This window comes from Phocoena phocoena, chromosome 12 (genome assembly GCF_963924675.1).
Source record: "Phocoena phocoena chromosome 12, mPhoPho1.1, whole genome shotgun sequence".
Lineage (NCBI taxonomy): Eukaryota > Metazoa > Chordata > Mammalia > Artiodactyla > Phocoenidae > Phocoena > Phocoena phocoena.
This window is the reverse complement of record NC_089230.1, coordinates 32,683,924-32,698,037: the sequence shown is the minus strand read 5'-3', so window position 1 is coordinate 32,698,037 and position 14,114 is coordinate 32,683,924. Positions and strand designations below refer to the sequence as shown.

Below are 14,114 nucleotides of genomic sequence, written 5' to 3'. Positions count from 1 at the left end.
ACTTGAACTTCTCTTGAATCAGGTCCCTCAGCCAGTCCACATTGAATTGGTCTGGTTTATTGGTGAATAACACTGCTGGTCCTCAGCGATCACCTTTCTTTTCTTAGTTATATTTCTAAAACACAAACTTTCTTTTCTAGGAGGTCTCAAGCATATCCTTCTGTGGTTTCTAGAGATCACATTGTTTCCCTTTTTCTGAAAACAAAGGTACTTTCCCATCTGGACTGGAGATTTTAACTCATTTAAGTTTTCTTATAACCTTCTGTTCTCATTCCAGTTTCCATTTTCTCTCAGCAGTATATGTTTTAACGTCTCCAAAAATGAGCATTCCACTTAGTAGATAAGACAAAAGCAAGAGAGAGGTTGAGTAGCAGTCCCGTGCATTGGTACAGAAAGACTCATAGCACATCAGATCTTGCACGTTATATTTATGACTATGTGGTCAAAATTACATATTTTAGAATTTTTCATCTCTATTGGGCTGTACTGTATTTTCAGGGTTTCAGATCATGAAACCATACAGATCTCCTCTTTTAATCTGATTTCTCTCCCTTATCTTCATTCTTTATTTTTTGTGTGTGTGGAGAGAAGTGTCGGCTTTTTAAAGGCTACTTAAAGGTTTGACAATTTATTTCATGACAACTATTTATTAAAAGGCTACTAAATGCAAAGATGAATAAGACATTTATGACATTTATTTTATGACAAATATTTATTAAGAGCCTACCAGAGAAAGAGAAAGAAAGAGAAACTGAGAGACATATTTGAGAAAGTAAAGTAGACATTAACATAAATAACACAGTAAGCAAATATGTGTAGAGGTCAGTCAGGATAAATGCCAATATGGGCTGCAAACACAACCTGCTGGCTTCCAAGATTGAAAATTAGAAGCATGGCAGGGGACACCGTTAAACTCCATCCAAACAAAATGGGTAGTGGTACCTAGAAGTGTGAAAACAGGTCCATAAAATGCAAATTGTAATATGCCACCGTACTCTTAAAATCTTTCAATTGAAACAATATAAAATGAGGATGACATACTTAATGACATTATGTTAAGTAGGGAAAGCAGGATATAAAACTCTGTATACTGCATAAGCATGTCTATATCAATAGCTAGAAAAATGCATAAGAAAAACCTTTCCAAGAAATGCATCAGATGCTAACAGCAGAGGTATATGGTCCAGAGATGATTTTCATCATTTCAAAAAACACTCTTAAATGTGTTTTGCTTTCATAAATGTTTAAAAAGATAAATTGAAAGCAGTGGTCTTTCAACCTTGATTCCTCCACAACATCCAGTTATATAGCTGATTTCTTCACTGGGGAAGAGGGCCAGGGTGCGTGATCCCCTCTCAGCTCCTTTGCATTGAGAGTCACTGAGGAAATAAACTGGGTCTTTAATCCAAGTTATCCACGATGCGGGTCTGCCTGCCTGTCTTGGTATAACCCACCTACCTTTACTCAGTGACCTCAGGGGGGCTTACTGAATAACTTACTGTCCTCTCTAAATGTAAGTAAACTCACTGAAAAATGAGGATAATATCTACCCTGAGGATTATCATGGACTAAATTATATACACTGTGTGCAAAGCACCCAGCACCATGCCTGGCTCACAGTAACACTCCATCATTCTTCTTCTAAGGGAACTAGTTAGTTTAACCTTTCACACTGTTAGGGTGAGATCAAGCGCTAGGAAAAGGAGGGTGAACATTCCTTTTTAAACAAACTCCAACACGATATGGTTATTATCTCTCAAGTCTCCTATCATTTTCAATTCTCACCATTTTCTTTTCTTTTTTTAAAATCAGAATTCAGAATTTAAGAATTAAGACTTACACATTAATTCCAGAAGTGGGAACTACCTATCTATATGTTTCTTATTTGTTCTAGCACAGTTGACAGAAACCCTCTCCTATTCTCAGTTCCTTTAGTTTTCTTCTTTATGCCATCGTACCCCTCCCCACCAGCAACTTACAGCAACAGGACGACATTCACTCTCCTCCAGGGCAATTTAAGAGTATCTTGAGAAAGCCCTGCCCTGTGAAATGGATTATGTCAATCCTATTATTAATACATGCCAGAACATCATAGATCAGAGAGCATATTTTATGCATATTATCTCATTTGATAGTGTGATACCCTGTCTTCTCTTTATACTTTTATTCTTCAGCCCATTTAGAGCTGCATAAAACATTTCTACATGTTTTATTTGTGGCTATTTCTCGTGGAGGACGGGAGGGATTAAAGAGTGTGGACTTCTAGTATTACAGAAGATTGTCAAAATGTGACAGGTTCTCAGCAGGTATATACGGCGTTTATACCAAGTCTTTACAACCAGCATGGCCTGTGTGGATTTGTATACAGTAAGCTGGCTGCATGTTTTTTGTTTTTTTTTACTTGAAGTTTATTGGAAAGTTGAACTTTGAACTTCAAATTTTAAAACGTGAATAACTAAGAAGAGCAGCCAGGAAGAGTCCCTGTGCTGTTCGGGGGAGTTGGGGGAAAGAAGGGAGCAGAGAAGGAAAGAATAGAGCAAAAGAAAGCTCTTCCTCCAGCAGACTGAATGCTGTGATTTTAAAAGCTAAGTACAGTCCCGGCCAAAGGATAAATCAATTGGATACTGATACGTATTTAAAGGGGAAACATACATTTTCCATACTGCAGAGAATTACTGTTCAGGCATTAGTGTGTAAATAGTGCCGCAAATGCCCACTACTTAACAAAAAAGCTTATATGCAGGGAGTTAGCAAATGCCCACTACTTAGCAAAAAAGCTTATGTGCAGGGAGTTAAACTCAGTTTCTCAGTAAACAGCTTGAACAGGGATTTTGTATTTCGGAATATTAAAGTCAGTGCCGTAAAAAGTATCTTCCGCTTAGTATTCATGCTGAAAGAGCATCACAAAGAAGCACCCAAATTCACAGATGTCATGTTAGCCCACATTTGTTAGAGGATTTTTGACTCATGAAAGAAGAAAATGATGCTATTTTAAATTAATTTTGTATTGAAGTATAGTTGAGTTACAATATTACATTATTTTCAGGTGTACAGCATAGTGAACCAGTATTTTTGCAGATTATACTCCAATGATGCAATTTTTATATCATTCATCATTTGGTGCTTTCAAGGACAGAGATGCCAGTTTTGATCAATGCAACTGAAATCTCTACTCTGCACCAATCTAGAGTCAAGGAATGCTTATCCACCAATCATATGCCATCCTGAATCCAATAACTCATTTCCAAATGTCAGCCAACAATCAGCAGTTGGAAATGACCATGCTTTATTCTGATCTGAAATTAATTAACAATATGAAGGTGAAAATGTTAAGCTCCATGACTAACCTGCGGCTCTACCCACTTGCGTAAGCACGGCTATGGACAGCATGGCTTCCTTCAGAATCCTCTCCAGCTGTGTCCCTGTTCTCAGCAACAGGTGCAGGGCCACATTTAGACTCCCCACCCAAGTCTTGTCTGCCCACATCTTGTCACCTGCCAAGCAGAGACAAATAAGGAGCAAGCACATCCTGCCCTCTATTTTCCCCCATATGTACTTTAAAGAGTCCCCACAAGGTGGCAGGATTGTAACATGCTGAGATTGATGAGCCACTGCTATTTGTATTATTGTTTTAACACATTTCAGAGAGAAGTGTTTCCAAAATAGCACAGGTCATGTATCACATCCATAAAGACAATGCCTCCCCTGGAGCTGGCTTGGAGAAGGAGGACTCATCTTTCAACAGCCATTCTTTAACGGTTCCTTAAAATTACCTCATTAGAAGATCCTTCCTCTTAGCTTAGCTTTCTATGGGAAGCAGGGTTGAAAATGTCCTTAATGACAAGATCATTTTATTCTCGTGCAAACCTTGGGGCATTTTCTATTCCATCTCACATGGTCACTCTTTAAAATGCTATTAGGGACTTCCCTGGTGGTGCAGTGGTTGAGAGTCCGCCTGCCGATGCAGGGGACACGGGTTCGTGCCCTGGTCCGGGAAGATCCCACATGCTGCGGAGCAGCTGGGCCCCTGAGCTGTGGCCGCTGGGCCTGCGCATCCGGAGCCTGTGCTCCACAACGGGAGAGGCCACAACAGTAAGAGGCCTGTGTACCGCAAAAAAAAAAAAAAAAAAAAAAATGCTATTAGAAGGAAAAGAGCTGCTTGAGTGGCCAGGTGAGGAGCTCCACCCTCTGCGGGGTGTGAGGGACAAGGAAGAAGAGGCACAACAAACAGGCAAACCTGCTGGGAATGTCGGGCCTGGTTTCAGATCCACCCAAGGGAAAATGATGCAAAGCAGACACAATCCATCCCGTCTCCCCTTAACCAAGTGAGAGGAGACATCTAGGCTTGCACCAAAAACATTACCAGATTAGAGACTGTTGGAGAATTGTCTTCCCATTTAAATCCTAAAGTAGATACACAGAAAATCCTCTTACACTGGAACCTCTCTGTCCTCTTTCAACTGCCAGTTTTATAAAGGAAGGTGATAGTTTTTTTAAACTGTTTCCATAATATCCATCCCACTGCAAATTGATGACAGTAAATGTCCACTCGGATGTCCTTAAAGAACAATGAACTTACATAACGGCTTTTATACTTTGCATTTACCTAATAGAGTGACGCATCTCTTCTTTAAAACTGGCCAATCTGAGAACACGGTTTTATTAGCCACTGTTTTCCACCTGCTTCTCAGGATCCACCTGTTGTAAAAGTGAAGCAGAAGCCTCTCCGGGTAACACTGCTCTTCCTAAATTTCAAATGGGTGTATGTACCGTGTAACGCTTCTAAACAGGACCCTTATGAAGTCAAAGGTTTTTCTAAAACAATGTAAGCAGGGCCTTTTTCATCTAGAAAATCTGATAACGTGTAGCAGAGCCACTCAGCTCAAGACCAGTGTTGGAAATCACGTGTCCAGTCTACCAGCAAGCAAGGTTAGCATGGTGTTCAGGCCACAATGCCCCAAACATGTAAAGACAAAAGGTCTCCACGACAAATAGCTGCTACCAATAAAAGAGCTACTCTTTACAATAGCCACTTTGATAATTTAAAAAATTACATTAGAAAAGTTGTTTTATATTAACATGTATATGTAGCCACTAGACAATGTTAACAATAACACAGAAATAACCTGCTGGTGGTTTCCTTTTAGGCTATGCCTTATGGTTCCCTAATTCCTCCACATCCAGTGACCTTTTCAATCCCTCAGTTTTTCAGAGCTGAGGGTTTAGAGATATTTTAGGTAAATTCTGCCCCTGATGGACTCCCAGCAGGTTGGATTCTCTTCGAGATTTCTGCAGGCTACTTACGTGTGTTGTGACGGTCCTCTCTACAGGAAATATTGTGAGAGGTTGATAAATGATCCCAGTTCTATTAATAGCATCATTGAAGGCTGAGACATTAAGCTACCAAGGCCTTTCCATTTGGGCTCTTTTTGCAGTCAGGGTAATAAGAAAGGTGCCACGTGTTGATTGCAAGAGAGGCCCATTCAGCTGTGTGAATAAATAGCATGTTCCTGTTCTACCCGCTGGGTTTTTGCATATCTGTGTGAATTTCAGCCACAGTCCCCTCTTTGTAACTGACCATCTCCTGGGAAGCAAGAAGGGAAATACTTCCATAAAGCCCAATTTTACAGCATTTCAAAACACTTAAAGCTTTTTACCTGCTGTGGCAGAGTGCTCCATTTGACTAAGCTCCAGAGAAAAGAGGGCAAGGCTTTTCCTCATCAAGTAAAAATTTCCTGTGCGCCGGTGAGTCATCTCCAAGGTACACCCTGGGAAGAGCTGCATCAAAAGCCTGCCTTGGGCTGTTTGGGAACCTCTGCTGAGTCAGCGCGCACGGGGGCAGTGGCCCATCCACAGCTATTCAGTGCAGATCTTTAAAAACAGATGTGTTGTTGAGAGCAGGCAGGTTATTTATTTTCTCATGTACTTTGTGTTGTAAAAGACTTCTTAAGCAGCTTGTACTTGGAGCTATTTCTGTGAAAATAGACACCAAGGAAAGGAATTGCGGTTTTGGTAATTTGAGGAGCCTTGATTAACTATTGAGCTGAGGGTTACAGTAGCCAAGTAAGGTCTACCCAGTCAGGTCTGGCTATGTAATTGGCAGGGCCCAGGGCCAAGTGAAAATGCAGGGTACCTTGTTCAAAAATTATTAAGAATTTCAAAATGGTGACAGCAGAGCATTAAGCTCAGTGACTACACAGGAAGCCTGCCTCTGAAGCTAGCCCTGCAGCGAGCTCTACCTTGTAAGCACCCTAGGAAGTTGATCTTTGAACAGTGGCAGTTGAAATGGTGTATGGCAGGTTACATTAAAAAGTGTGCTGGGTTGCCTAGCAACGGGCTAAGCCTGAATGGGCTGACTTGCAAGTTGAGATACACCAGCTTGAAAGTCTAAATTCATGGAAACCTTCTAGCACCGATAATTTTCAAGAAAAAGTAAGCCGGTGGGAGAGAGAAATGGGGAGGACAAGAAGGACACATTTTGCTACTCTTGTAACCCAGTGGCAAGCTTGTCATTTTCCCTGTTCAATCTTCTAACGATATAACTCTTCATAAATGAAGTAAAAGTGAGAAGGAAATTCCAGTTTTCTCAGAAATAGAAATAATAGATTTCCTTAAAGGATAATGAAAACATGCATTAATCAATGAATATTTTTGAGCACCATTCCTTTGGCAAAGCAAAGGTGCAGTATTAATAGTAAGTACCTACTATGTAGTAGAGTACAGAGATGAATAAGAGACAGCTTTCATTTCTAAGGAACTTAATGAGATTTTGTGAGAACATTAAACTAAAATATAAGAAACCATTAGACAGCAGCATTACATTTTTAAAGAATGGAGTCCGAAATCTCTGTTCCTTCTCTCCTTGGTATTTTACAGGCTCCTTGTGCTGCAGAATCGGAACCAGCTCTCCTGATAGGGAGCAAACAGTTCGGGCTTTCGAGAAACAGTCACATTGCAATTGCATTTGATGACACCAAAGTTAAAAACCGGTATGATTTATTCTGAGATATTAGACAAGAACCGATAAATGGAAGTACTCAGTATTTGTTTATTCAAGCTTAATTAACTATATTTATTAATAAATGAGGTGAGCTGTTTTAGTTCACTGAATACTGTAAAGAATAGAATTATATCAATATTTGTCTGAGCCTGAGAAGCCAGTTGAGGAACTCAGCAGACCTAGATAGTCCTCACCTTGGAAAAGGTTTTGCTATCCTTTATGAAAAAGCACCATGATCAGATGCCACTTTGTCCTAGAATAAGAACGTTCTTATTCTTCTGTTTTACCTCGCACACTTTTATTTCACAGTCTCACCATTGAATTTGAAGTGCGAACCGAAGCTGAATCAGGCTTGCTCTTTTACATGGCCCGGATCAATCATGCTGATTTTGCTACAGTTCAGCTGAGAAATGGATTGCCCTACTTCAGTTATGACTTGGGAAGTGGTGACACCAACACCATGATCCCCACCAAAATCAATGATGGCCATTGGCACAAGGTAATAGTCCCCAGGATGTTGGCAGTGCCCTACGAGGGGCTTACTGGGTGGCAGCCATCGGCATTCCCCTGGTGCCAGTATTATCTTGCCAGTGCAGACACTGACTCCGGCGGTACTGGAATGTGGCCGAGGCTAAAAATAAAGTAAGTGCCATATACAACTGCCCAACCTAGGAAGACGTGATCAAACCTGGGTAGGTTTATAGTTGACCACTTACACGCCTCATCATGGTACTATAAGATTCCATCGTTGCTGTACATCTGTGGTTCCCAAACATCTGTCCACAAACTAGGGCCAGGCAATTGAAGACATTTCCAATACTCTAAGTAAGTATTATTATTATTATGGGACAATGGAGTGTGTTAATCATAAAGCTCTATGTATTCAATTTAAAGGAATAATATTTATTCTAAGATTATATTTTCCTATTTTTAAAGTGCTAAGATAACCTCTCTTTATGAAATAATATTTGACCAACGTAAAAGCTGGCAACCTAAAATGGGCCCTATGGCTGCGCCTTCCCCCCCTCTCCCACCCCATAGTGGTCTGAGCACACCAAGAGTCTGAGAATCTGCTACCTCACATTTAAAGGCCTCTGGGGTATCATTTCCACCAACAGTCATCTGGAACAACTTTTTAAATGTTGGCCTTACACCCAGAAGCTGGTACTATTATGGGCACAGAAGGCTCACCTGCCAGCTTACTGTCCTCTTTGGCATGACTGCAAGTAGATAATATACTACCTGATTAAAACGAAAACTCGGAATTTGTCTGTGCACCTGTGGTAGCCTATCAAGTAAAGCTTCCCTAGGTGGCCAAATTAAATGTTCAATTTTTAGAGTAAGATATTATTAGATACTGGATTTTATATATTAACATATCTGGACTTGTCGTATCATATAGAAAGCCAAGGAACCTGAAAAAATACAATATAAACGCAAAGTCAACTAATTTGTTATCCAGAAATAAGAAATTTTCTAGGGAGCTTATGACTAGCAAATACTTTATGCAGGAGCTCTCATTAAGGTTTATTCTCGTCTCTGGCTAATAGCATAATATATATGACACTTGAGAAAAAGACACATCGTTGGGCTACAGTGAGGCTGGGATTACGCTAAGTAGCCAAATTTAAGGAGGGATTTCATCCTTGCAGGTTTTTAGAAAGTTATTTCCAAAACCAGAATAGATCAGTGTAAAATAAGGTCTTAAATTACTCTAATCCTGATGTAGATTCGTTTTTAAACCATTCTTGTACTCCAGCATTTCACAGGGTTACATGCTCCTTTTCCTAAATTCAGACTCAAGGATTTTATGCTCAAGCTAGCCTCCACACTTTTTATTTCACTCTGCCCCAGAAAATAATTCAATCCGCTGCTGTCATTTCAGCCCAGTCAGCCTTCCATCTTCCTCCCTGACTTTGTACAGATCAGCTGCTGCCGAAATGGCAGTGCAGCCCGGATGCACTGCATTCCTGCAGTTCTGCACGAGAAGTGCCTCTTAAGCAGAGGGATGTAGCATATCTGAAATTGTGCTGGGAAGGCCAGGCTTTGCTCAATCAAACCAATGAACTTTTGAATTTGGACATGAATTTTGCAGCCCACTCAATTCATGACAGGGCTCTCAATCTGCAAGTTTCCTTACAACAAGCATACCTCTTGATACAGATGCTCACTTGGCTACTACAGAAGAGTCTTCAATCTAAAACTCACCCAGGAAGATTCTCTCCTCTTTTGGAGATGGTACTCATGGAAAAGACAGACTTTGAGACATTCTGTAAACAGATTTAATTTCACTTATATGATGGGTTTAGCACATATTAGGCCCTCAGTAAGTTGTTTCACTTTTTCCTAAGGAATATCCTAAAAGTTCTTATGCTTTATACTCTGCATATTTGAAATTTATCTATGATTGGTGTTAATGACTCCTCTTCTTTTGGTAGATTAAGATTATTCGAATTAAGCAAGAAGGAATTATTTACGTAGACGGTGCCTCCAACAGAACCATCAGTCCCAAGAAAGCTGATATTCTGGATGTTGTGGGAATGCTGTATATTGGCGGGCTACCCATTAACTACACTACCCGAAGAATTGGTCCAGTGAGTGTCTAATTTGTTTCTTTGTGGCCTAAATAGCTGCCTGAGTCATGAATGTATTTTGAATTATTAGGTCACATTGGCCCATGACCAATTATAGATGAATAGGAAATCATCTTTTCTGAGAAGTGACAAATTTTCTAGACAGATCTGACTATGAGAGGCAATATTACAAAACAGCGTGTGGACCCTGGAGCCAGACTCCCTTGGTTTGAATATGTGCTTAACTGTTAAGTGGCTGTGCGATCTGGAGCAACTTACTTAATTTTTCTTTGAAAAGTTCCCTCTTTTTTAAAATAGTTTAATAATAATAACCAAACAAGCAAGGTTGATGGAAAGATTAAATGAGGTAATATACTTAAAGTGCTTGGAAAAATACCAAGTATACAGAAAGCACTAAGACAACAAGGAAGGTGATAATGATGATATTGATGGTATTGTTTCAGGACTAGAGATTTAGCAAATATTGGGAGGTGCAGTATCTAGAGCAGTGATCCCCAACCTTTCTGGCACCAGGGACCGGTTTTGTGGAAGACAGTTTTTCCACAGAGCCGGGGCGGGGAGGTGGAGTGGCACAGGGTGGTTTCGGGATGATTCAAGCACATTACATTTATTGTGCATTTCATTTCTATTATTATTACCTTGTAACATATAAGGAAATAATTATATAACTCACCATAATGCAGAATCAGTGGGAGCCCTGAGCTTGTTTTCCTGCAACTAGATGGTCCCATCTGGGAGTGATGGGAGACAGTGACACCCAAAGCGTGTTGCTTATGTCCAGTCTACTCCGTAAGGTGCAGCTTCATTGTCACTTGCCACTCACTGTTAGGGCTTTGATATGAGTCTGCAAACAGCTGATTTATTATGGTCTCCGTGCAGTCAGACCTCTCTGCTAATGATAATCTGCATTTGCAGCCGCTCCCCAGCGCTAGCGTCACTGCCTCAGCTCCACCTCAGATCATCAGGCATTAGATTCTCTTAAGGAGCGTGCAACCAAGATCCCTCGCATGCACAGTTCACAGTAGGGATCGCACTCCTGTGAGAATCTAAAGCCGCCGCTGATCTGACAGGAGGCGGAGCTCAGGCAGAAATGCAAGCAATGGGGAGCGGCTGTAAATACAGATGAAGCTTCACTCACCCTCCCACCCCTCACCTCCTGCCGTGCGGCCCAGTTCCTAACAGGCCACAGACCAGTACCATGGGGATTGGGGATCCCTGATCTAGAGTACTGTTATCCAATACTGGAGTCAGTCAGAATTTAAAGTCCTCACAAATTTTGTAAATCAGTATTCACAAAATAATTTTTTGTCAGACCATGTGTCCTGGTTGGCTTTGGAAAGCACTCTTTTAAGAAGCACGGGGATTAGTGTTTTTAGAAAATGCACTCCACACGAGTGTGGTTCGTGTCTGTGCTCAAATCGGAACACGTGACGATGCAGCACCGTTCTTCATCAAAGACAAGTGTTCACGTTGGTTACAATTCTCAGTATCTGGCTCCTCTTGCAGATGATCAGTATTACTTCCCCTTCACAGCTATTGGCTGTGCTACGTAGGCCAATCAAAGTGAGAGTCTCTGAACAGAGAGTCGCAAGAGTGATTAACTTGCATCCCTTAACCCAGATGAAATGTAATGAAGCAGAGTAGGATTGATTTCTTTCTAAAATCCCTAAACTTTGTGTCATGCAAGCTTTCAAGTTTCATGTGTATGTGCATTTTCTTAGGGAAGTATCCACTGCTTTCCTTAGATTTTCATAAGGAAGAAGCACTGAACCGAACCTAATTATCTTTTCAAGTAGAATTTGAACATAGATTGTGAAAAAAATGCATATATAGTAAGGTTAATAAACTGTTACTAGAAACATGAAATAGAAACATAAGAGACTAATTAAAAGTTACAATTTCCATAGGGGCCCAGAGTCTGTCAAACCAGTGGTCCCACTAGAGACGTAGTGTGCAGTATTTAGAATATCAAAACAATCATATTCCAGGCTAGATGCATCCTAGTTCAGCGGTCCCCAACCTTTTTGGCACCAGGGACCAGTTTCGTGGAAGGCAGTTTTTCCACGGACCGGGGGGCAGGGGAGATGGTTTGGGGATGATTCAAGCGCATTACATTTATCGTGCACTTGATTTCTATTATTATTACATTGTAATATATGATGAAATAATTATACAACTCACCATAATGCTGACGGGAGACGGAGCTCAGGTGGTAATGCGAGCAACGTGGAACAGCTGTAAATACAGATGAAGCTTCGCTCGTTCGCCTCCTGCTGTGCGGCCCGGTTCCTAACAGGCCAGTCCGCCGCCCGGGGGATGGGGACCGCTGTCTTAGTTGCGAAGCACAACACCGGATTCTCTGCACCTGTGCTCTGAAGCCTGGGCTGATGGTGCCGGTCCAGGCAGTTTTGGAGATGGCCTAGGACAATCGGCAGATGTTTATACACACGGAACCCCCTACCAATGATTGCATTCCACATAAAGGCAAACTTCTGCTAAAACCCGATATGTGTTTCTTCTGACCTGAATGTTTAGGTGACCTACAGCATTGATGGCTGCATCAGGAATCTTCAGATGGCAGAAGCCCCTGCTGATCTTGAACAGCCAACCTCCAGCTACCGTGTCGGGACGTGTTTTGCAAATGCTCAGAAAGGAACATATTTTGACGGAACGGGTTTTGCCAAAGCAGGTGAGGTGCTTCCATGTCCTTTCTGTTGAATATTAACTAACTAGGTCCAAATATTGACTTCTTGTTTGTGTGGGAAAATAAAAGTCCCTGGGGTCTGAAACTAGCATCCTTTGTTTAAACCAGAAATAAAAACTTTTAGAAGTAATAAGACAGGGCCTCTTAAAGATTAATACGTCCGATTCTGATAAGAAATAAAGTAAAAGGCTATCTGGCGAGTTTATTCCATCTCCTTCCCTGGAGATCAATAATAGCAAAATAAATGTAATTCTACAAGAAGGTTCATATGTTTATATTATGTAATGTATCTACTTTCTAGTTTTCCCCATCTACCTTTCTTTCTGGAGATGAGACGGCATTTTCCTTGCTTCCTCTCTTCAGTTCCTTGCAAGGCTCCATTTCATGCTCTCCCCTCACACACAATGCACACACACTGGTGCCCATTTCTTGCTGATGGAGATGATGACTGGCACCTTTCCCTGACTTTCTTTAAGTATCTCCCCCCGTTCCAGTGAGCATTTTCAGCGCAGGTCTGGATCACTGACAGTGGATGTACAATTTGGAAAGAAAAAATATGAAATCACTTGTACATAATAACAAAAAAATCTGACATTAACATACTCTAAGATAGAATCAGTCCTATGGTTACCATAGGAACATGCATTTGCCGGTTAGAAAAAAATTAATGAGTACATAATATGTAGAAGTTAACATGGGAAACAGAAGTAAATAAGATGTCATTCCCTTCCTTCAAGAACATGCTATCAATAGATAAGATTCTTTATGCTCAGAAATCACAAGACGACAAGTAAAAAATAACTAGAAACTGTAGAAGACACACAAGCAAGGTTCTGTGGATATTTTAAGGAAACATTAATTTGGGGAAATCAGGAAAGGTTTTATGGAGGAATTGACATTTGAGGTAGGTTTAAAAGATGAGTTGAACACACATGCAAAGGTTGGAGACGGAAGAGCAGGGCCCTCCAACAGGGGATACATGGGAAATTTCCCCTGTGCAGAAGCAGAAAACAGAGAAACACAGGATATGTTAAATATTGAAATGTTGGAGGTTATGTTGAACCCCAAATTCCATGTTCTGTGAAAGCCCAAAGCTTTTCTCAAGTTTTCTGCTAATTCAGATAGCTGGCATTAGCTTCGTCAAATTGATGGCAAGCTTCAGCTTCAACTTCTGCAGTTAACAGATTAACTTACCATCCTGCCTGGGCTCTTTTGGTTCGAGATCAAACTGAATCAGAAAATTAGCCACTTCCCCAGTTTCCATAACTCCTGCCATCACCTCAACACACAGTGTAATACAATCTATGTAAGACTTGGGTGGTCAGAGGAGGTTACATTACTGGAAAATATACGACTTCAATTTAAACCTTTGACACCTTTGTCCTTAAAAGCTTTCCAGCTACCCAGTTTCTGGGGGTTTAATAGCTTCTTCATTCCCCCTATCCTCTGCTGAATGGCTTCATGTTATTTCTCTCTTTTCCTTATCCTCCTTTCAGGAACAGAAACAAAATCATTGTTTTACTTTGCAGAAAATTCCAGCTTCTTCTACCCTTTATTCTTAAAATCTGCCCTAAGCCCGTCTTTGTCCATTCAAACTCATCAAGGTTCTCAGTAGAAGAAAAAAGTCTTTCACATAACAGCTGCCTCCCTTCATTGGAGACAGTTGTGGTTACACATAGCATTTATTTCTTGCTTAATAAATAGGAGACCTGGAAAAAATTTCCATGAGTTTTCCTCTAATAGTTCATGCAGGTCTAGTCTAGCCTGATCTTAATGGATCACTATGTTTCTAAGAAGCATGTCTTAAATACCTGCT

General features: G+C 40.8%; 1 protein-coding gene across 1 annotated transcript in view; it reads left to right on the top strand.

Annotated features, from left to right (window-relative positions):
- LAMA2 (laminin subunit alpha 2) overlaps positions 1 to 14,114 on the top strand; it is a 450,165-nt gene that overhangs the window by 424,659 nt on the left and 11,392 nt on the right. Inside the window, exons 59-62 of the mRNA XM_065888629.1 lie at positions 6,877 to 6,989; positions 7,310 to 7,499; positions 9,439 to 9,594; positions 12,130 to 12,283. Of these exons, the coding sequence (XP_065744701.1) occupies positions 6,877 to 6,989; positions 7,310 to 7,499; positions 9,439 to 9,594; positions 12,130 to 12,283 (613 nt within the window). The remainder of the gene's footprint in view (positions 1 to 6,876; positions 6,990 to 7,309; positions 7,500 to 9,438; positions 9,595 to 12,129; positions 12,284 to 14,114) is intronic.